Source organism: Phalaenopsis equestris, unplaced genomic scaffold (assembly GCF_001263595.1).
Source record: "Phalaenopsis equestris unplaced genomic scaffold, ASM126359v1 Scaffold232117, whole genome shotgun sequence".
Classification (NCBI taxonomy): domain Eukaryota; kingdom Viridiplantae; phylum Streptophyta; class Magnoliopsida; order Asparagales; family Orchidaceae; genus Phalaenopsis; species Phalaenopsis equestris.
The window spans coordinates 62,373-87,382 of NW_018250086.1; the positions used below are offsets into that span (position 1 = coordinate 62,373).

The 25,010-nt window shown below is 37.0% G+C and overlaps 1 protein-coding gene across 2 annotated transcripts in view; it reads right to left on the reverse strand.

Annotated features, from left to right (window-relative positions):
- Nucleotides 1-25,010, reverse strand: part of LOC110038192 (probable folate-biopterin transporter 4) — a 62,149-nt gene that overhangs the window by 30,258 nt on the left and 6,881 nt on the right. The window contains exons 2-6 of one of the 2 annotated variants that reach the window (XM_020742964.1): nucleotides 22,576-22,703; nucleotides 16,865-17,086; nucleotides 16,413-16,782; nucleotides 16,015-16,142; nucleotides 1,775-1,909 (exon numbers count right to left, since the gene is read on the reverse strand). In XM_020742964.1, the coding sequence (XP_020598623.1) occupies nucleotides 1,775-1,909; nucleotides 16,015-16,142; nucleotides 16,413-16,782; nucleotides 16,865-17,086; nucleotides 22,576-22,703 (983 nt within the window). Of the gene's footprint in view, nucleotides 1-1,774; nucleotides 1,910-16,014; nucleotides 16,213-16,338; nucleotides 16,783-16,864; nucleotides 17,087-22,575; nucleotides 22,704-25,010 lie in introns of both variants that reach the window. The other variant, XM_020742962.1, reaches the window with a different exon arrangement.

The following is a 25,010-nucleotide window of genomic DNA, read 5'->3' on the forward strand; positions in this document are numbered from 1 at the left end:
GCAGCGCAGCTGCAGCTGAAAAGCTGAGAATCTGCAGCTGCGCCAAACAGGCCCTTAGGAACATGGGAATTTTCAAGCTAAGATAAAAAACAGGGTCAAGAGAGTAGATCAAGTCTTAAATATGACGCACTAGGCAATATTTATATACCATTATAATTGTTGACATGCACAAAAATCTAATCAAAGCATTATGTAGAGCATTGTTCCCAGTGTAGAAATTAAACAAGATCATAGTATCTATTATTTCTCCTTTATTATTAAGTTGAGATAATAATGTTAATTCTCTTATTCTTACTATAAGTTGCTCTTTAAATTTACAAGAAAATATAGAAACTAAATGCATATTTGATGGAATCAATGAACAATGTAAGCTCGCTAGGAGCCACGGAGGACTCACAATGATCACTCTCCCTTGCCTTGTTTGGGCCTAAAGATCACTGGCCTAACCACTCATTAGGTCAATAGGAACTATTTTCCCCCACATACTCAAAAACAAAAAATTTCATCAACAAATCAACAACTCCTAACCACTCTGCTGGGAAGTTATTCCAGCCATTATGTTCACATGTTTGTAACTACCCTCTCAACCATTTCTTTTATTTTTATCTAAGTGATTAGGGGGTAGCATTGCACTAGCTCCCAAAATCCAATAAATAAAAGGTTAATAACCCAATTTTTAGAGAATGATCTTTCATAGTTTTTTGTGCTAGCAATAGAAATCCCATGGACTCTCTCTAAGAACTTTCCTTCCTTTTTATTTCTCTACCCATTTCTTTTTTCCTTATTCTGATATCTTTTCGTTTTCCACTCGAGACCTTGAAAGCCTTTTTAATAGGGTCATAGCATATCCACAAACAAATCAATATCCAATATATAACGAGGTACAAAAATTTTGAAAAAGCATATACATCATAATATTTTACTTGGAAGTCATTTTTATATAACCACTTCTAAACAGATAAAAAAACTATCTAATTAGAACCTCACAACAATTTCTTATCAATAACACATTCATTCACAACCTAGAAAACAAACATTTGATAACCAAGATAGCTATTCAATCTAATAATACAGTACTTTAGATGGACAGCACATGAGAACTTCATTTCAGAATTTGTTAGAAACTAAAGTGGTATTAATTCCGAAATGCAATAAGTTTCATGAAATTTTATGAATGTTCAGAGGATGCGAAAGCCATGTTCCGTCGTATTTTTTTTCCTGCATTTAATTCTTTGTTTTTAAAAGCAATTACTTATGTTAGAAAACATGTTTGAACAGCTATTTCTGTCTTTTGTTCTATGAAAAAAACTGACGTGGTTTCTAAAATTTTTAAAACACCATTTGAAGTGTTCCAACTTGTTTTGAAATACTTCTTATAAAAAAAAGAAACAAATACACACTCAAACATATTAGTATTTTTAACTACTAAAAAAAACAAATCAAACATTCCCCACCCGCACTGGCATTTTTCATAAGCCAATATCCTTAAGTTTTGCATATTATCGTTCAGTAGGTTATTTTTAAATCACGACGCTTTTGCAAAGCTTTTATTTCAAATATCTAGTTAAAAGTAATATGGTGAAATGAAAACAGTCTGCTGTTCAAAATAGTAATATAACTTAAAAGGAAATTGCTTTTTGTAACATGACAAACTTTTCTATATGTCAAGATTTTATGCTAACAAATTCACCAATCAAGTGATTTCAGACACAAACCACAAGGAAAACTATGAAATTACTGACATGAAAAGTAAAATGAAAGTTAGGGAAAATACTTGAATTGATTAATTGCATCAGAAACTGCTGAACCAAGCACCATGTATTTATCAGGAATGGATAACCGAGTGTTTAATCCAGACACTAGAACAATGTCCAGTAAGTTAACAGCTCCCAGACCAATATGCGCCAGCCTGCACGATTAAAAAAAAAAATTAGCTGAAAAAAATGTTTCTGAGAAAATATAATAAATGTTTCTAAAGCAAATGAGAGATATTTCTTCAAAAAGTTTGGCCAGACTAGGCATACAAGAGTACCACAACCAAAATCACTATAAATAAATTTATCAAACATTAAACTAAATATTAGGCTCACAATAGCTATTAAATATACTTTTATCAGTACTAACAGTCAGATGACAAAGAAAAACAATGAGTTTTGAGCCAAGGCAAAAAATTGAGAAGGCTGGGTAATGGAAACATTAAAACTTATATTCATCAGAAATACAAGTTGTGTTTGTTTGAGATGAGCAATTGGATGATCTGAGCATTGTTTCTACTTGGTTACAATAGATTTCATTTTATGTCTCTTCATTTTATATTTTGGCACAACATTGCCAGGATGATGATCTTGTAGAAAACATAATATGTTCTCAAATGTTTAATTTGATTTGATTGAGTTTGTTGTTTGTTTAGTTATTGGCTTTCTTAGATCTGCTCCTGTTGTTCCCTGTAGATGTTTACCCCTTCTTGTCTTGCAATAGTTTACTATTGTCCTGCAACTGTTTACTGTTGCTACTTAATTTCTTGTTGCACTATTCCTTCTGCCATTGGTCTCGTGTCTGCCAACAGGGGTTTGACTCAGGTAGCCAAGGCTAGCATGATTGCTGATTCTGGCGAAGGTGACTGACTTGCGATTGTAGCATTGTTGTTACAATTATGCTTTTTTATTGAAATTGTGACTTAAAATTTTATGGATTGTAGTTTATCCTGAGGTTTTTGCTATGCATCTGATTTTGAATTTTGTTTTGATTATGCATATGCATATTGGGGCATTAAAAAACAATTAATTACTACATAATTTTTTTTTCCTCTCAAACATGCTGTTTGGATGTAGATTCTTTAAATGTGGTGTGTTTGTGTAGATAGACATCTTCTATGAGATATTACAATTTGCATTAATTAAAATAAAAAAATAATAAAACATACAACAAGCTGCTAGTAACAAACTCACAAAAAACTCTATCCCTCTAAACAAAAGAAAGCAAGGGATTACTATAATATAAGTTTTTAACAACAAAACTATCTTGTAAGATGAGCTGAGCATAAAAATGAGCAGTCTCATTGTTAGATCTAGTAGTATAAGAAAAAAAGCACATGACATCTTCCACATGCAACGGTTATACAATTTGGATTTCTAATCATGGCATGTTTTATGATCATCATGATTTTCAATTAACCTGGCTTTCTTTAATAATTGGAGATCATTATCGTTAAGACCAGTTTCATATGTATTTTGGTTTTAATCCAAAGGGGCGAGTTTTTATCTAGCCCAAGATTCATGATAGGACATCTTCACTCTAGAATAATGCAATAGAGTTGGAATCAGACTTTATGATCGTGCCAAAATATCAGCTAAAAGTGGGGCATAATATCAATGTCAATTAATAGATCTTCAAAGGGATTTGAGTTTTAACAATTCTGCAAGACTAATCAGTTGAATTACTGTATAAAAATATAAATAAATATAAATCAATTTAAGAAGTAAATTAACAATTGAGAAACAAACTAATTTCATCCACAATAACATGAAGTTATCATTATGATGAACATGTTCATTTGAATATTAACAGTACTTAGACAATAAACTAATCGTGCAAAAACTAATCAAGATTGGCATCATAGGGTACATGATAATGAAACTTATGCTAATCAGGGCATCAACTTTATAGCATAGAGTTTGGCGTAAATAGAAAAGTTAAAAACATTCACATTTGAAGGGAAAATGGATCCAAAGGTAAATAATATGGATAATTTCTTTGAACAATAGACAATATTAGGTGCGCCAAATGTGAATCATAAACGAAAAATGTATTGAATAAACATAAGAAAATAAATGGAAAGATTTGGTAGAGCTCTTACAACTATTTCAACAGAAAAGAAAGCATTATTAAAATAAAGATGCTCATCTTCATGATTGATAATAATTGATGAGTTCACCTTATCAAAATAAGGAACAAAGATTCAATATAAGAATAAATTTAAAGAATTATTAATGCACTAGAAAACAATAAAGGATTTTAAAGCAATGTTACCAAGTTTTAAATTTGGAGTGAGACCTAATATTAAAAGAGAAATAACACCGCATTGCATTCCCCTTCTTGAGCACATTTTTCAACTTGCAATAAACTTTTAGCATACGATTTCTTGTACCTTGCAGAGTTACTACTTACACTAGAATATTTCATCAAAATAAGCAAAATCACTCTGTCAAGCATTGCATCTTAGAAAATATAACACTACAAATATGTTATTACATTTGGCTCTAAATATCTCTGGTGAAGCCTCATTCAAACGTCATATGATTGGCGCAAATTCACAAATTAATATCCTAGAGGAAATTTATACATTGATAAAAATTAAGTGAAAAAGAAGAATAATGAGGCGGATAATATTCGAGAATTTGAAGATAAAAATTAGCGATTTGAAAATGTTTTGATTGAAAGTTCATTAAATGTTAAAAAACGCGTCATTGAAACACCTAAAGTCATAGCTTCAATTTCTCATACATATTTTAAGCTTGATGATAAACTATATAAACTCAATATTAATAGGAGTGGCATAAATATTATTGTTAAATCTTCCATTGATCACATAAATTCTAAAGTTAAACCACACCCACAACTATTTTTTTAACATTGATTCTTGAATTGTCATAATATAGGATTAGTCCAACCAAACATACTAAGCTTACAAGTAACTGAATTACTTAAGAAAGGATTTTTTAGGGCGATAATGAATCCTTGAGCAATCCCGCATTAGTCGTGCCTAAGAAAGATGGCAATTGGAGGATGAGGGGATGGAAGCATTTCATAAAATCTCCATCAAATATCAAATTTCTATACCTAGATAGAATGATATACTTGATATAATGACTAAAGATGTTATACTTTCATAAATGGATTTGAGGTGCGGTTATTACTGATTAGAAATAAATAGATTGATGACTAGAAAAATACTTTTTTAAAATGAAGATGATATGTATGAATAGATGGCGATACTTTTGGATTGACTAATCAAACAAACAAATATGTGAAAATCATATATCATATTTCACTTTCCATTTAAAATTTTTCGGTTGCATACTTTGCAATAATTTGATTTAAAGCAATATCAAAAAGTCTCATTTTGGGCATCCTAGAAAACTCTTCAAAAATTACAAACTAGTGAGTTAAATATGAATATGAAAAAGTGTGAGTTCGTTATATTATTTATAATATTATCATATTTATTTTTTCAAATACTCGATTATATATTGACCTTAAAAAAGTTAAGCAATAAATAATTGGACAACACCAACTAATTTGTAGGAGATTCAAGTTTTCATGATCAAACTATTCTTTATAGAAGATTCATTAAAGGATTTACTAATATAAGGGATATTTTGAATGGATAAAAATTGATGACTTTGATTTTAAAAATACTAAAAATGAGAAAAGTGTCAAAATGGTACCCTGATTTTTTGTCAGGGGCCATTTTAATCCTAGAGTATAAAAAAGTGTCAATTTATTCCCAGACTATTTTAAATGGGGGCTAAAATAGTCCTCCCTAGGGACTATTTCGACCCATATTAAAAGAGATTTGGGAATAAATTGAAACTTCTATAAACATTTGGGCTAACATGACCACCCATGTAAACAAGCAGGAGACTATTTTGGTACTTTATTAATGATAAACTTAAAAATGCATCTGTACTTAACAAACTCGATTTTAATAAGCTATTCAAGGTTTTTTTTTTGTGATGCATCAAGTGCAGAAATTAAGAAGAGACATGTGATTGCTTAAATTAGAGAGAATTTGAATAAGGTTGTACATCAAGACAATGCCAGCTGAAATCCTGGGGAGATCCAACGGTTCAGAAGAAAGGAAGTACAACAAAGGAGAGCCCACCGACAGGGGACCGAGAGACGCCACTTATTCAATTGATTGTAGCCATCCAAGCCAAGGACAAAAGTCAACTGAGCCAGGAGAAAGATCAAAAAGAACAATCCAAGTCCGGGTCAATCAGGCTTAGACAGACAAATCAAACCCAAGAAAATAATCCAGTTCCTTACTATCATCAGTAGTACCATGGATGCCCCAAGATGTATTGGCAAATAAACATAGCCTCACGATCATCCCGAAGAACCTACCTCGTTAAGGGACAAATTATCCGTCGAGTTACAATGATCCAATCTCTGCTTCATAGTCTAGTCTCATTCTACCTACAAGTCTTTCTCATCTAAGGAACGAGAATCGACAATTAGACTAGACCAACCAATCGGTAAATTCATGTTAATCAAGTCAGTCCTACTGACCCAAAGTCAATTGAATCCAGCCGACCGACTGCGCTGACCCAACCAAGCCAATCGAACCGGTTTTATCGAGCCAAATCATGCTAGCCCAACTGACCAGTTCGGCAGCCAAGAAATAGCTCAAACATATAAAATAACTATAATATCCTATAACAGCCTCATTAAAGAAAAGACATAAATGTAAGATCACATATTGTATCATCTCCTCTATAAATAGGGGGATAATTTTAGTAAAGGAGATAGAAAAGATGTTTTACTTTCATTTTCTCTCTCTGTTTATCTATCTCTCTCATTTTTTTACGCTCTAATCTTTGGAGTGTGATTCACAGACTAATTGGGATTCAACATCCTAAAAGGTGTGGTGAGCATGGATCATGCCACAGATAAGAAAAGTAGCATGCAGAGAAGAAACTCACAATTTTGACATCGGTAAAATAGATTGCACTAGAGAATTCATTAACCAACAGAACTTGGAGCTGAAAGATCAGATGTTGGACGCCATCCAAGAAGCATTAGCTCTGAGAAGGGAGCAACATCCCCGATAAGAAGGGTCGGCACCCAACGGCTGAAGGACACCTTAACCCAAGATAGAGAAAGAGATTCCTAGTACTTTGACAGTTCTAAGCCGACACCGATTGACAAGCATCAGTTCAGGAGGACTGAAGCATCCAGTCAGCCAGAGAATGCGTTCTTTTGGAAAATCTCTGAGGTCAAGCCTTAGAGAGGTTTAAAATTCATGCATTAGAATCCTACAAGGGTCGGACTGATCCAACTGACCACACAGCCTCCTTCATTCAAGTCAACGGTATGCTTGCAAAGGATCACCGATGTGCTGAAATTCGACTTTTCTTTACCACTCTGAGGGAGTCAGTCCTCAAGTGGTTCAACGACATACTAGTGGGAGTGATTGCCTCATTCGTTGACTTCAAGTGGATGTTCATAGTGTAGTTTGCCAACTTGTAGAGCTGTAAAAGAATTCACATGCCCTCCTGCATATCAGGCAAGGGCAGAATGAGAGTCTTCACTTGTTTATTACCTTCTTTATAAAGAAGATACTGGAAGTACAAGATTCGGAGCATGAAGTAGCTCACGAAACCCTAGCCTAATGGTTGAAACAGGGACCATTCAAATATGTTTTGGGTCTACAGCAACTGAAGAACTCGCTCGATTGGTTGAAGATGACCAACAACCACATATTGGCCGAAAAGTACAATTCCACCCTTGCTTCTTCCAAAGGAGAGCCTTCCATCTGCCACTCACGGAAGAGGGCTCCCAAAGCTATAGATGGAAGCCAAGAGACGACTCACATCCTTCCACCCGACCACGTTATGAAGACCATTAGCAGTCCTGGGACCATAAAGGGACCGACAAGGTCATACACCAGAGGAGGTCGGGTAGCTGGCTCGCTACAACGAGCATCTGCTCCCCAACCACAAACTAACAAAAATGACTCTGTTGAGAGTCTCGATGACCGAAATAGTGAAAGTCAGTCTAAACAATCATTGCTTCAAGAAAACAAAACCACCAAAGTCCTTCTGCACATACCATTGGGACCATAGTCATGATACGAAGAAATGCATACACTTCCGGAGCTTGATTGAGGAGCTGATTAGAGCTGGAAAACTCAAGGAGTTTGTAGCACCAAAAGCAACGGGTAAGAGATGAGGTAAATCTCTAGTGGAAGAGATCTCAGACAGACCTGTCCGAGCCCAATGTCTTCCATATTGTTGGTATAGTTCCAATAATCTTCGGAGGTTGAGGAGATTCATCTCGTCAAACCAATATGAAGAGGCTTCGATCGGGTAAACTATGCAAAAATGCCATCGCGCCCAAATGCAACACACATCCCTCCATAACTTTTACTGACGCAGATCTATCCCTAAGGGGAATTCCTACAATCACGCGCCTTCGTCGTCACGGTGCTGGTCAGCAACTATCAGATAGATAGCATTCTTATCAACACCACCAATTACGTAAATATCTAGTTTACAATGGTGTTCCATAAGATGGGACTTGGAAATGAAAGACTGACTTTTGCAACCGACCTACTTTATGGCCTCTCTGGCCAAAGAAAGGAAGCCTTGAGAGCAATCGCTCTACCAGTTACCTGGTGGGAAAAGAATAAATAGTTCACAAACATGGAGGATTTCATGGTGGTTGACTCGCCACCAACTTACAATGCCATCTTCGGTCGGCTCCCGCTTAATATCTTCAAGGTTGTTACCTTGACGTACGATGTAGGGGCAAAGTTTTCAGTCGACAGAGAGGTAATCATTGTCCTAGGTAACCTGAAGCAGTACCACACTTACTATCTCTGGGCGCTCGAGATCAAAAACTATGCGAGGGAGGTCTAAAGACTAGTGAGGCCGCTCACTAAGTCCCAGAGACCAAAGCAACCCTAAAAAATTTTTCTTTCTTAATCAGTAAAACTTTCGATACATAGTCAAAAGAAGCATTGATTAGGATCCTTCAGAACCACCGGGATAATTTTGCCAGGATTGCAGCCGAGAAGCTAGGGATTATGATCGACATTGCTTGCCCACTGTCTGAATATCAACCCTTCGGCTCACCCATTGAAGTAGAAGATGAGGTCCTCGATCGTTATCATAGTCGCGCCAATCAGGGAGGAAGTGCAAAAGTTTTCGGAGGCCTGATACATTCGAGAAATGCAATATTCGGCCTGCATGTCAAACGTGGTCATGGTGCATAATGCAAATAACAAGTGGAAGACGTGCGTGGACTTCACAAATCTAAAAATCGCCTACCCAAAAGATAGCTACCACCTACCTCGGATCGACACTCTTGTGGATTCAGCAGCCTACTACTTAGTAATGAGCTTGCTTGACACGTTTTCTGTTTATTATTAAATAAAGATGCACCCAATCGATGCAGAAAAAAAAACGTTCATTACTAGCAAAGGTGTATTTTATTATAATGTAATGTTTTTCGAGCTTTAAAATGCTGGAGCTACATACCAAGGATTAGTAGATATATTTTTTTCTAAGCATAAAGTGAAAAATATTGAAATGTATGTGTATGATGTCTTAGTTAAAAGCAAAAAACTCGTAGAATACAAAACGGATTAAAAAGAAACTTTTGAAATACTTAGAAAAATATCAAATGAGGTTCAATCAGCTCAAGTGCATCTTTAAGGATTCAGCATGCAAGTTCTTGGGCTATCTCTTAACCCCAGAGAAAATAGAAGCCAATAAAAAAAAGGTGCAAGCACTACTCTGTTGGGTAATATGGAGACCCGGTCAACCGAATCTAATTAGCTTCTTAATTAAGAATCTCTGTACCGCTCACCTACCTTCCCACCTATCGCTCACATAACACATCTCACATGCCGCTCACCTACCCCCCACCTACTGCTCTCCTGGTTTCTATAAATAGTCTCTTATGGCTTGGCTTGACAAGCCAAGTTCTCCAAGAGAGAAAGAGAGGAAACAAATGAGAGGAAGAGAGAGAAGAAAATAGAGATTTTCTTGTAAATGGCGAGACGTTCGATGGTGAAATTCCTCATAGAAATAAAATCCTCTGCAGCTCCGTGGACGTAGACAAATTTGCCAAACCACGTAAATCTATGTCGCTCTGGTATTTTTCTGTGTGCAATTTTTCTCGTTTCATTTTTCGCTTTATTACCGTCGTTTTTCACAACAACTGGTATCAGAGCTTTGGTTCGGATCTAAGGAAGAAAAATGGGCGGAGACGAAGTGATGACATCGGGGATCGAGAAGTTCAATGAAAATTTTGTTTACTGGAGGATGCAGATAGAGTACTGCATCTATGGGAAGAAACTTCATCTTCCGTTACTGGGAAAACGACCATAAAAGATAGACAAGGCGGAATAAAATCTGTTGGATCAACTACCTTTGCTTTTACAAATCGGCTAACCGCCAACTTGTAACCGACTCGAAACTAAGCAGCAAAAGCGGCCACCTACTGAGGATGGGAAGAAAGCACGTCAAAAAAGTCTTTCGTCTTCATAGTTGTCATCTTCTCACTCAGAGCTTGGTTTTCTCTTTGAGCAACTGACAACTCCGATAGATTATCTCGGTTTCGGGTCCCTCAAACCGCTTCTCAATGACAACCGCTCACTTCTCAACAATCTTTGCTCGTTCCTCTGCCACTTTCGCCTCTTGTAAAATTTGTACGATTTCCTATTTAACTCCAAAAGAAGCATAGATTGGAATGTGAGGCCTCGAAAGCCATTAATTGGTATCGATCAACTAACTGGAACAAACTCAAGAGACTATACTTGCGGAGATACTACTCAAAATTATGAAACCATAGAACGTCCCCAATCGTCGAAGCATACGCAGCTGCGCCTTGGGAATCCGTATACAAGTTCCTCTTCATTTTTATGAGGATGTACCCCTTGTTCGAGCTTGTGTACACCTTCGCCCTCTCCCTTTGCAAGGGGAACCACACACTTGCAAACCCTTTTATTTTTTTCCTGAGAAGTGGACGAGGCCAAGTACTTGGGCCGGTAACTAGAGCCTTTCCCTTCTGACAAAGAATTTCTTCTTCGTGGTGGTTTGGCTCGGTCTCGGGCACAGACGAAACATCCGAAGAAGGTCGACTGCTTATTCCCTCGCCGACAATGCGATGACGTTTGGAGCAGCCGGTCAAGGGTCACTGGTCTATTTTTTAGCCTATTCCATGGCCTCTACCTTAGCTCCACTCTCTTCCAACCAGTTGGGCGTCCTTCAAGTATCTCGGTGTTGCGCAGCGGAAGGACTTGCACTTGATCAAGAAGCTTTATCTTTGATTTCAATATGTACTAGTTCATTGGTGGCAACCCGTTGAATGAAAATAAAAGACTCAGATATGGAATAAACATAATCTGCACCTTCATTACTTTTTTCTGCATAAACCACCACATGAAGCCATGTTTTCATAAACATAACAACTTCAGGGTAGTAAGCCTTTGTTCGAGCAGGCGTTAAGACCTTCTTGCCAACCCGAGCAGCAGCAACCACCTCCCTTTTAGCTTCATCTTCATCCGAAGCCACCCAAAGTGCCATTGTCATTTGGCCGAACTTCCCCAGCTGCAAAGACCAATTGAATACTATTGATTCAAGGTATTGGAAAACTAACAGCTACATTCCTTCAATATCTTCTCCTTCCACACGAAAGTTGTCCGACACTGTCTTCTTCTTGACCGCTCCTCCCGTTGAGATAGTCTCGATCCCCCAACCATAGGAAGAAGAGCCCGAGGAAGAAGTGCAGCTTCCAATCCTTAATCTTATCCTTCAAGTCGAGCAACTGGAATTTATCGACCAGACGAAACTGCACGAAGCCTTCAGGGTCGTGCCGGAACAAAAACATATAGGTGAAAATTTTCTTCGACCATGGAACTCCCACTCAGCAGTAGAAAATGATAAATATCACTATGACAGTGATGGAGTTGGCCATAACTTGAGCAGGAATCACTCCATAATGATCGAAAATTGCTCGTAATTCACGACAAAGTGGCAGCCTCAACCGGCACCTGAACTTGTCTCTGTAAAAAATGAGATCATCCTCATACCAACTTGTTATCAGGTCATTCACTCCCATGACTCGGAGCATGATGGAAGGGTCTAGCAGAGCCAATTTCCCTTGTGTCATCTTCGGCCACTCGGTTGCGACCCAAAATTCTTATGAGAATATTTCGAAGCTATCAGGGTAGAACACATGACAGAAAGCACAAAGTCGAGAGTAAGAAAAATTGAGGAGAGCAAAGGATAGGAAAGTGCAACATGATTCAACCAATAACCCAATATATATATTGGGCAACGACGGAAGCAAAATCATCGCACAAAATCGTAAGAAATTTCGAAAAAACACTGACATAAATATCTCATCAAAATGTCAATTAAGAAATAGAAAGAAAATTTTATTTCTTAATAGAGCGTTACAAATAACTCTCATAAATTACTCTGAGAGGAAAAACTTTACAATGGATTCATCTACCACTTTGGCCAAGAAAAATCCTCACCAAAGGAGTCGCTGATACAAAACCTCTCCCTCAAACTTAAATTGGTCAACCCGATCAAGCCTGGACCCTAAGCATGGAGCATGTCTATCGAACGTCCAATAATTCCAGACGAAGGGCAGCTAGCTACTCTCATAACCCACATATCTCCTCTCTATGGATTTCAACAACCCAAGGGAAAGAATTCTCCATCTTATCTAGGTGACGGTCCAAGATTCAGGGGACATCCAACGTCCATCAAAGGCTCCCCCCACGGGCCTCACAAGAGCCATCGGGAGATTGAACCCATCATCCTAGCTCCCGGCCGGTGCCTAGGCTAAAACTACTTGTACCGCGGCCGGATCCTAACCAGCATTCGCCGAAGGCAAGTCATCAGCCGATATTGGATGAGTGAACAAAGAAAAAAAATCTAAGCCTAATTGCAAGACCGAAGCTTCTCATAGCAAAGAGCCAATCCATTTCAATCCAAGTAAGCGACACACCACTCACTAGGTGACGGCTAAGCACCAGCAGTTCCTTGCGCCCCATGCAGCGATAGAACACCAGTAGCTTCCTGTGTTTCTGGTGGTAGAGTGCCAACAACTCTTTGTGCGTGTTGTTCAACCGGCTAGTCCGAAGTGAAGCAAAAGGCGGGGCCAGCAAACCGGCACTCAGGCCGCCGAACCAGCTTCCATCATCCGCCAGTTTTTCTCCCGTCGAAGTCCTTGAAGAGAGTGGATGACCCAACTTAGTCTATTAGTTTGTCCGCCTTCCACGTCTTAAAGACAAGTTTCTTCTTCCTCTTCTCACTCTAATTTCTTCTCTCTCTCCGATTTCTTCTCACCCTTCAAACATTTCCATGCTATCGACTTCCAAAGGTTGTATACATTATTTCCCTGCTCGACAACTTATCTGCGAGGTTCAAGACATTCTTCATGAAAAATTTAAAAGACAACCAATTCAAACAAGAAGAAACATAAAACAAATTTAAAATATCAAAGGAATCCTGTCATACCCTATTTATAAGAACCATGAGAATGGAAATCCAAAAATTTTAATTATTGAAGCTCTGATAATGAAACAAATGATATCTACTTTTATATTTAATACACTTATTCTCATCGTAATGTCGCTTTCAAGAAACAAGAAAATCGAGAAACTAAAATACGTACATAAAAAATGTGCCAGTAAGAATTCCGAGGAGATCCAACGGACTAGAAGGAATGAAGTGCAGTAAAGGATGGCACAAAGAAAATATGAGACCAAGAAACTCCACTTATTTGATGGGATGCAGCCGTCTAAGTCAAGGACAAAAGCCAACAGAGCCAGAAGAATGATAAAAAGAATGATCCAATTTCAGATTGATTAGGCTTGGATAGACAGATCTAACCTGAGGAAAGATTCCAATTCCTTGTCATCAGTCATCCCACGGATTCTCCCAAGGTTCCTCATTAGGAACCAAGTATTGACAATACAACAGAGACTCATGATCATCCAAAAAAACCTCCCTCATTAAGGGATGAGTTATATATCAAATTACAGTGATCCACCATCTGCTCGATAGCCTAGTCTCGTTTTGCCGACAAGAAGTTCTCATCCTTGAAAAGTTCAATTTGCATTAATATATCAAAAAAATATAAAAACTATGCAAGTATGCATATATGATGTACAAAAAAGAAACATATTCTCTACAAATATGGTAGAAAGTTTCCTATCATTATCTGCAAGCATCAAAGCAAAAGAGCCACCAAGGGCATGCTTGGAATAAAAAATGAGCCGCCTTATTACATTCACGAGAAATAGGTTTAAAAAGAACTTGTCTAAAAAAGGTAAGAAAAGCGATGTTTAAGGATAGTTGAGGATGATGTTGTCAGTCCCCTTCTTCATGGTATTCTGCAAAAGCTGAATAATATGAATGTTGCCACTCTCCGCAATGATCTCATTACACTCATACATCCACAGCTCGCAAATCTGCTCGAAAGCAGAAGAGGCCATGAGCTCCAGCTACCCACTGTTCCAATACTCGAAGTACTGTCCCATGGCGGCACACCGTATGCCTTGCTCATCTCGGATGACTGCAGGAAAGGTGTAGGGACCGACCCAAGGGATCAGCTAGCATACCATTGCTCCTGTAGTGGAAAAAGTTGAATCTTCGTACGCAACCCCAAAATGGTGACAGCAATGGTGGTCAGAGTACCATGCGATTGGTTGTGGCATTTAGCGTTTTGCGCTCTCCAACAGTGGTGGGCAAGGTAGAAAAAGCATCGTGCAGCAGCAATGTTGTTCTTTGGTGTCCTTCTAAGCTCCTCAATAACATCAACAAAGTTGTGAAAAGATGGGACAAGAATATCACAATTCTCCAAAATTTCTTTGGCCCAGTAAAATAAAAGGCAGTAAAAAGGTGAGTTCGATCTTCCACCTCCAAGCATCCCCATGAGCTCATTGTTAACATCTGTGCACCTCCACGAGTGGGGATGGCATCATGGAGAAGTCTCCATCAGAAAAAATTTCCACGAGGATGCAGATAAAGCTTGTTGAGCAAATTTTGGTTCTCGGCAGGGGGCAGGAATATAGCAGCATAAGCAAGTGCTATGACAGTTTTACCAAAAGACAAAAGGTTCTCATACAAGAATCGAGGGTCCGCAATTAAACTAGAACAACCAATTGGTAAAGCCTAACTGATCGAGCCAGTTCTGCTAACCAAAAGTCAATTGCATTCAGCCGATCGACTGCACCGACAAAGCCAAATTGAACAAACCGGCCTCAACGAGCCAAAGTCACTCTAGCCCAATCGACCAGATCATAGGGCAGCAAGCAATAGCTCGAATATATAAGATAGCTAAAATATCTCGTAACAGTCCAATTAAAGAATGGCAAAAATAAATCATATATTCTACCATCCCCTATAAATAAGGAGACCATTTTAAGAGAAAAATGAGATAGACAAGACATTTATTGTTCATTTTCTCTCTGTCTTTCTATCTCTCTTTTTTTACGCTCTAACCCTTGGAGTGTGATTCACAGATAAATCGGGATTCAAGAAAAACAGATAAAATATTCAAATTATGATGAGAGTTTTTTAGCTGCGCAAACAATTTGATATTGGAGACATTATCTTTTGCCTAAGGAATTATCCTATATCGAGATCATCAAGCCATAAAATATTTGAATTCGTAATAAAATTAGTACAAAGATATGCTATATGAGCCTTTATTGGCAGCCAACCACAGCACATATTAAATTTGGGCTACAAAATAAACATATATGAGCTTTCTTGAGCGAGGCACATATTAAATTTGGTCTACAAAATAAACATATATGAGCTTTCTTGAGCGAGTTAAATGGCCTCAAACGGGCTTGGGTTAGCCCATTTGACACCTCAACTTGTAACTAAACAAAAAAAAAAATATATATATTCCATGACTTTCCCTCAAAAAATGTATTGAAAAAAAGCTTAGAAAAGGATCAGGTATCATCTTTCTTTTTACGGCCACAAATAATAATTAAAAACAATGCAATATGGTACCAAGTACTCTACTGACTACAACTTTTTTTTTTTCAAAAGATGATGATTTCAGAATGGTTGCAGTAATCAGAAAAATTAGCAGATGATTTGAAGACACTGAGTTATGGCTAGATACACATCTACCATAAATCTAAAATGACCTCCATAGTTCCACTTTCAAGGACTTAATTTAAATCAGCATAAAAGTTACGTAAAATACAGATAAAGTTTGGGAAGTTAAGCTAAGGCCAATGTGTCTTACATGAGAATTTTCCGCAGTTTCATCCGCTTCAAATGTTGATTATAAATATATGTTCCAATCATTAGGCCAAACCAGCCAATGACACGTGATGCCCCCAGAAATGATGCTCCCAGATGCAACACCTCAGTCTGATAATAGAACATAACTGTTGAAAGGTTTGGAACTGTAACATGTGAAAAGAAAAACCATGCCATAGGTCTGGCAAGGGCGAGGAGCAAAAATATTAAGAAAATAAAAACATATAATATGAGTTTTAGACATAAATTTGCAACTTCTAATGGAGGCCAAAAATTCACAAAACATGGAAAAATGACATGTGGCTACCTTAGGATAAGAGGCTTCTTGAATGCACGGCACAAACTAGAAATAGCCGATCTTATAGATTGATAGCAACTTACTAATGACTCTTGTTCTTTCAAATCTTCATCTTCATTGTATGTGAGCTTATTCTTATCATGATTATGCTCATTCTTCCGCCTCCTTAAAGTCTCAGATTTTGATGCATCAACAAGAGAAGTTTCTGAACTAATGCATAAATTCTCCCGTCCATGGCTGTTTTTTAGGTCTTTAATGTCTGGAATTTCTGAAGAAACCTCCTTGATGAAGGCACATGATAGAAGCTGAATACTTGGAAGTACAGAAAAAAGAAGAAAGATGGCGTTTATTCTTAAACTAGAAAGCGCATAGCCACCTAACAAGTTCCCACATATTCCTCCCACGGCCATCATTAACCAAGACAATGATTGGAGATCACCAGCAAATTCTGCTCTGATCAAATAATGCATACAAATTAAGTTTCTAATATTTTTGAACTAACAGAAAAGATGGAAAAAATGAATAACATAAATACCTTTCAGATCGAACTGCCTCTGCAACCATTGCATCAATAACTACATCTGCCATAGCAGATCCCAAGTTTTGCACCGTCAACAAAGCAGTCAAGAAATTATGTGAATTCCTAAGGGAAGATGTCAGACCTAGAACAGGCCATGGTAAAAGAGAAAGTACGGTAGCTATGACCAAATATGGTTTTCGTTTACACCCATTAATTGGAATGCAGTCTGATAGAATGCTACAATGAAAAAAATATTAATCTAGTTAGTATTTGAAACTTTAAACAAAATAATAGAATTTTAGCAAAGAAGAAATTTTACCGAAAGAGAGAAGATGCTGATTAAAAAACTGCTTGCTATAAAAAATGGCGAGACGTTGATCATCAAATCAAGTGTATTATTAATTAGCGCAATATTATATGATGGCCATTATTAAGCTTTTTCACTACTTACAGAATTCCAAAAATCAATTTCACAGAGTGAAGTGGGGAGCATCTTCCGCACTAATGAGAGGGTCCAGTGCCCATGCATGGTTTCCCACGACCCCGTGACTGCGCGCGCGGTCATGGGGACATGCGAACGACACAGAGTCGAACCGAGCAGCATTGTTTTCTATTTCTTTCCAATTTTATCAAGTTCCTCCTTCCTTTCATTCATATCTAGTCCTTTACTATACATGTATTGTATTAGGATTTAGTGGGGAGTTTTGATTGTGTTTCTGTCAGGACAGCCGCCAGCTTCTAGGTTTTACCTCCCAGCGTAATATCTGACAATGGGTGGTACTTAGGCGGTCGATGAGGAGTGGTGACTATCCTCGACTCTCCCCATCCTCCGCAACCTTACCTTCATTGCAGGCGTCATTATCGTTAGTGCTACAAACATCACTCTCCCCAAGACAGCAACCTTGATGTCTCCCTACAACCCAACCCTTCCTACCAAGCACAACCACCTATACCCTTCTATAACCTCGCCACATCACTGCCAAGCGGCATCATTGTCGCAGCCCCGCCAACTGTCCTTACCACCCTCCGCCGTTGCGGACCTGCTATCTAGCCCTCCCCCTGACTATTTATAGCAATCCACAGCTCTTCCAGTCGTCCTACCACCTCTGTCGCTGCCAACCTATTATCCCACCCCCCCCCCCTTTTTCTTTCATTTCTTTCGCTCCTCATCCACCCCATTGCAGCCCCCTCCCACTACATCCGAGCCACCAAACTGACCTCCATCACTTACAAATCAAAACTTAGTGTGAGTCTGTATTATGTTGTTATTATTTCCCATTTTAGTGCGGGTTCAGTTGTAACCACCCATTTAGCTTATTCAATAATAATATTTATTTTTCTATTGTTTTTTGGGTTAACTTCGGCATCACAGAACTTTTAAAATGACAATAAATCAATTAAAATTCAATTACTAATAGTATTCTGCTAGTTATCAAAATATTAATTCGTAATACCACATGACTGAAGTTGTTAACAAACAACAAAAACATTAGTACAAAATATGTGTCAAATGCATTAAAGCAATTGCGTCTTTAAATGGAATGGGACTGTATAAAGTGCTAATTGTAAGAAATCTATGGTAAGGGTTGGCAATGTGTTAAGAAGCGTTTTAGGATACCCTTTTAATCCTTTCCATTTCTTTACTGTATATGTATTGTATTACAGTTTAGAGGGGTGTTTTGGTTGTGTTTCTGTTAGGACAGCAGTTGGCGTCCTGGTTTTCCCTTCTAGGGTTGTATCCGACAACAGGTGGTGATCGGCTATATCTCATCCAAGGTGGTAATTATCCTCGACTCTCCCCAACCTCCGTTGTCGCCGTCGTCGCCATCACCACTGAAGCCATCGCCCTCCCCACAGATGACAACCTTTTGGTCTCCCTGCTGCCCAGCCCTTCTTCCTATCCAGCACAGCCACCTCTAACATTCCACAAACTCTGAGCATCACTACCAATCGTCATTCATCACTGTCGCAGCCCTTCCAACCGTCCATACCACCCTCTACCGCTGCCAACCTGCTGTCCAGCCCTCTCCCTGTCTGTTTCCAGCAATCCATTGCCCTTCCAGCCATCCTTACAATCCTCTGCTGCTGTCAACCTGCTGTCAACCTGCTATCCAACCCTCCCCCTTGCTGTTTCCGATCACACACCACCTTTCCAGTCACCCATCCAACCCTCCCCCTCGCTGTTTCCGATCACACACCACCTTTCCAGTCACCCCTACTCGCTATTGTTCCTCATTCATCCCATCCCAACCACCTCCCACTACATCCGGACCACTAAGCCGACCTCCACCACCCACAAATCAAACCCTAGTGTGAGTCTGTGTTGTGTGGCTATTTTTTCAATGTATGTTTAGTTATAACCACCTATTTGGCTTATTCAACAATAATATTTGTTTTCATATTGTTTTTTAGGTTAACTCTCGTAACACAGAGCATAAAAAATGATGATAAATTGATTAAAAATTCAATTGCTAATACTATCATGCTAGTTATCAAAATATTAATTGGTAAGAGCAAATGACTGAAGTTGTTAACAAACAACAAAAACAGTATTACAAAATATGTATCAAATGCATTAAAGTCATTGCTTCTTTAGATTGGAATTGGGCTGCATAAAGTGCTAATCATAAAATAATCTATGGTAGTTGGCATAATGTGCAGAATCATTTTAGGATATCCAAGTTATCTAACAATATTTGACGAATCCACAGCCAGCCGCTAAAATTATCTCTAATCAACGTTAAGGTTCGAGTCATGAAAAACCTGCAAATGCAAAAGTCAAAATGCATACATCACCGCCCTCACGAGATCTTATATCAATGGAAGCTCCATTAACTACGCACCCTTAATTTACAACGAGCAATTGGTGGAATGCATTTAGTGCATGAAGCAACACATTGTATGTTCATTATGCCACAAGTTGGTTCACCAGGCCCAAAGGCTTCAAATCTTATTCGAAAACAATTAATATGATGATTAAAATTATAAACAAGCTTAAGAATCCACAATGTTCAAAACCCTGTTTATTTCATGATAACAAAAAGGACAATACAGGGAAATTTAGATGATTAGGGATCCACAAGCAAAATGATACACAGAATTATTAGGAGGTTAAAGAGATTTATGCAATAGCAAGATGGGTACCTTTTGCTTTGGCAGAGAAAGTTTCTTTAAATTTTGTTTGTATGTATAATATAATGTGATGTTTCAAAGGGATTATTTTAATCCTCTACTTATAAGATAGTTTACTTGACAGGAAATAATTCTTATACCTAAACCCATCACATGTTATCCAGCCATAAAAATTTCTACCGTGATTTTCATTTTGGAACTAAAATTCTTCAAAGAAAGAAAAACAAGGAATGAGCTTCCTTAAATAAAAAAACATGCAAAATTTATCACTTCTGCTTAATGTCTTATGTTCTTACAAAGGGGCAATTTGGTTACTTAAATTCGTGGTGTAATGTAAATGGAATGCAAGTTTTTTTAAAATTTTGGTGTTTGGTTAAATGAAATTTTAACGAATTGGGAATTCACCCTATAATTAAAAACTTATGTATTCCAAACTCATCATATTGGGGTTTGCATATTGCTCCCTTTGTCCCTGCACACAACTGCCAAACGCTTACCACTCACCACCACTGGTCACTGTTCTCCTTAGCTCTCGCCGCTGCCACCCAAGTTTTATATTGATTTCATTTATACTTAAATGAAACATAAAAATATAAACTCATATTTATTTTACACAGTCTAAACAACTCAAAAATATTTAAAATACACTACATTTTAATTTTACTGCAATCATTTGACGCTCTATCCTTTTTCAACAGATTAAAATGGCCCCTAAACAAGATTGCAAAAAAGAAAAATACATTTCAATAAATTTTCCAATTGAAACAAACACCAAAATCAAGTCATAGAAGCCTAAACATGTGCAAACTCTAATCATGATTGCTCAGTAGGACTCCTACAATAAATAATTAATTTTGTATTTTTATCTGGTAAAAATCAATTTTCTCTCAATAAATTGGTCTAAATAAATTCAACTTTCCACTTTTAAAAGATGACTACCATTCTTCCACCATCTCTGAGTCGAGCCAGATGCCTGCATACCTAATTTATTATTGAATATGGTATCAAAACAATTTCAATATGAATATTGCATATTCCTACTAGGGCATGCCTTTTATACCACCTTCATTTACAGGACATTCTAAATGTGGATGCACTACATTGCTGACTTTGGCTCAATCTTCCTCCATATAGTTCTCAGTTGCTATCAAAATTATTGAACACAATATCATTATCGTTATTTGGAAATGGACAAAATATTAGTTACATGAAAATTACACAAGGCAACTCAAAGATCAATTCTCTTCACATTTTGTTAAGAGACTCACAAGAAATGTACTCATGGAGAAATATGAAGATCACAAGAAATATATTCTATTAATTAAGGATTTTTTTTTATTTTAGTTATTTCTTTGGTAGTTTTCTAAACTTGAAGTGTATACTTATATTGAGGCATCAGAGGCATTTTCATAGACAAGTTACTTTCTATTGGTGAATGAATATTCCAATGATGTAAGGTCCTTGGTGTTAAAAAGTGCTGCTTGATGGGATTGGTAGAATCTCACCCAATCGATTCAATTCAAACTCATCTTTCACTTGATTTATGCTCATATCCTCCATTCAGTCACTTCTATCGGCCATCCTAAAATAAATTCCCATTGTGCAATATACTGGCATCAAATATATTGCCACATATTGATCGAAATCTTTAAGATTTACCGCCCCTAAATAAAAAATAGAAATTGCAGAAGATTTATTGCCCAGCCTAATGAAATAATTAATGGTCTATGAAAAATAGACATCTTAAAAAGCATTTTGTACCTGTGTTGAACACATGTCAGACATAAAATCATCTCTTACCTCAATATGTGTCCAATATGCTGAAAATTGAGTTTGCTTTGTGTGTTTCTTTTAAAGTTAGAGATAGAAATCTAATAGGGCATGCCTCAAGAGGACATGGATATGTCCCATCACGGCCGAGACATGCGATTAAAGTGACTTTTGTTTTTTTCTCAACGTGTTTGTTTAGTAAACCTTTTCTCCTTCATAATGGTGAATATACTATTAAAGCGAGCATAGTGTTAGTAGTGATGAATGCGTACCCAGTGTATTTGATTTAATAGGTAATACATCAATATGTTTATAATCCGTGCAATTATTTTGAAGATTATAGTCTTTGTTTAGATGTTATAGCATTTTTGTGCATACAAAACAATATTGATATTGAGAAAACCATACGTGTTTGTTAATGTTAATGTTGGTTTTTTATTATAGCAATCAAAGTAAAAAATCGATGAAATATCAATTAGTATTCCTTACTTGATCTTTAAGTTTTTTTTATCATACATTTAATATCATATTTAATTATGTGATGTTTTTTAATTAAGAAAATATTGACAATAGGTGTTTTTGATTTACATTTTATATTAATAATTTATAAGAGAGTATGTCCGTGGCATATCTTTGTCTTGTATCAGTTTCAAAGCTTCATAAATAATTTCATGCTAACCAATTGAATTACTGTTAGTAAAAAAGGAAAAATAACAACCACAGACTCAGATATATACAAAAAAAAATAAATTATAACGATTATATAACTAAATTTAAAATGTTAATAATCATATTTTCATCCACTTTCTTTAAAAAAGATTTACCCATAAACCGGTTTTATACTCCAAGGGAAAAATGCAATTGAAAACATAAACTGAGAAGCTGAGGGCGACAATTTGAGTACATCTTTCAACTGATAGGAAACAGCTGTCCACACAAAGGATCGGAAACCCTGCATACCATCCAAATCTCATTATTAGGTCAGACAATACAGCATAAATAGTATTGTTTAAGAGCTAAAAAATAATCATAGGGGTTGTGTTAATCAGCTACAGTGACCCTGAAAAAAACGATTTGAAAGGGTTCTCCAGTTTTTAATAGCCATTGCAGCAACTGGAGATTGCCTATAGTTTTTTTTGTGACTAGGAACAGGGCACTGAGGTCTGTAACATTTATTACAAGAACAGGAGAAAAATGGACAACGGAAAGAAGAATATAAGAAGAAGAAGCGTTCAGATTTCCAGATTTTTTTTTTGCATAAAATTATCATGAGACACAAACTCAAGCAACAAACACCATGAATTCAATAGTCATGAATTTTTTATTTTATAAATACTCACTTCTTATGAAAATAAAAAAAATGGCAATAAAAGAAATTATTACAGTAAAAATACAATGCTCTTCTAATAGAAATGTCAAATAAATACCCATAACCGAAAAAGTATACAACAATTTGAAATTCACACACTTTTAGGAAGCGAACTGAATTGAACTTAAATAAAATCAATTCCACATTCAATCAATTAAAAAAAAAGGTAAAGACCAACAAAGTAGTAAAATCAAGCTTTTAAATTAGAGACAATCCCCTCCCAAAAATCTTCAAAACTCCCACTTGATCAAGAAGTTAACACATTGAAGTGGGAGCAATGCATCCATATCAATTAAAAAAAAAATTATCACTAGTTACAAATCTAAGACTTGATTTATTACAAAAAATCTTTTTGGATTTTGTTGCGCCGGCGAATAAGAGTAATTTTGTCTTTTATCAGCCTAAAGACAATTTAGGCTTTTATTATTATTATTATTATTATTGTTGTTGTTGTTGTTGTTGTAGTAAGGTATATATAGGGCTGATAAGCTAAGGGTTTGGAAGAGGGATGAGATTTTGTCTTGAGTATTAGGGTTATGACTTGGGACGGCTTTTCTACCTTTGGAATTGTAGGATTTGGAAGAGATTGTCTCTCGCGAATTATAGGTGTTTATCTTTCTATTTGTGTTGAGTTGTTTGGTGTTCTTGAAATAAAAATATTATTTGCCCTAATTTCTGTGTGAAAATCTGTGTGGGATCATATCAAAGTGGTATCAAAGCAATTGATCATGAGAAACGACCATTGAATCATTTTAGATCATGGGGGATCGTTGCACATAGGCACCTGGAAGGAGTTCCAAAATCAAATCTAGGACTTTTCAGAAGGAAGGTTTCGTGTGATTGAACTTGCAGGGAAGAAACCGACGAGACTAAAGGGATCGTGTGATTCAACCTAGCAAAAGCATGCAACAAAACTAAAGGTATCAGATGATTCCAAGCATACAAGTGATGTAGGCACAATAGAGCTTGCTTGGAAGTTAAAATCGTGATCGCGGCATACAGTGACCTAGCCGTGCGATACATTAACAAATTAAGATACTTGGGAAGTAATAAGGGAGTTCAATGTACAGGAGTTTCTATGTGAAAATGATCTTGAAAAAACGACAACAAGGCAAGTTGATGCTTTCAAAGAGAGATTGGAAGGAAAGGCAGGGCAACTTAAGTACAAGATAGATGAAAGATTTTCCTCCATTGACAACCGATTCGAGAATTTGCAGGGGATGACAAGGAAGCTTACTAAAATGCAATACTAGACCCTACCAATGGTTCAACTTGCAAATTCTAACCAAGGGTTGATAAAAAAATCTGTGGCTAGATCAAAAGTGAGAAATATGAGAAGAAAAGCATCAACCATCAAAAACCCCCCAGGACTCCGATGGGGGGTAAGCTAAGAGATTTTCAATGGGGGGGTTAGGTTGAAACATGAAAGACAGGCTATGCAAGAGGTTGAAGGAACACGAACAAGGAATGAGAGAAACATGAATGGGGTATGGCTATGATAGGAGGGAGTCTCACCCAATATACATGGAGGGAAATATCGGAGGAAGAAGAAATTGGTGTGGTGATGCTAGGATTAAGAAAATAAAGATGTCGATCTTTGAGGGGGGAAGAAGCACATGGGTGAGTGCAATGGTTGGAACAATACTTCGAGGTGAATGCGCTAAATGAGGAGGCGAACACATGGCAGCAGGGTTATGTTAGGAGGGGAAAGCCCTAGCATAGTTTCAATGGAGGAAGGCTAAATATAACATCCGTTCGCCCGAGGAATTTAAGGATTGCTAGTTGGAATATTTTAGAGTTAAACAACACGAGTAATTATTTGCCTTAACTCAAGAGGTGATTGTTATGAAATATAGAGAGATATTCGAGCTATTGTCGCGACGGTTGAGG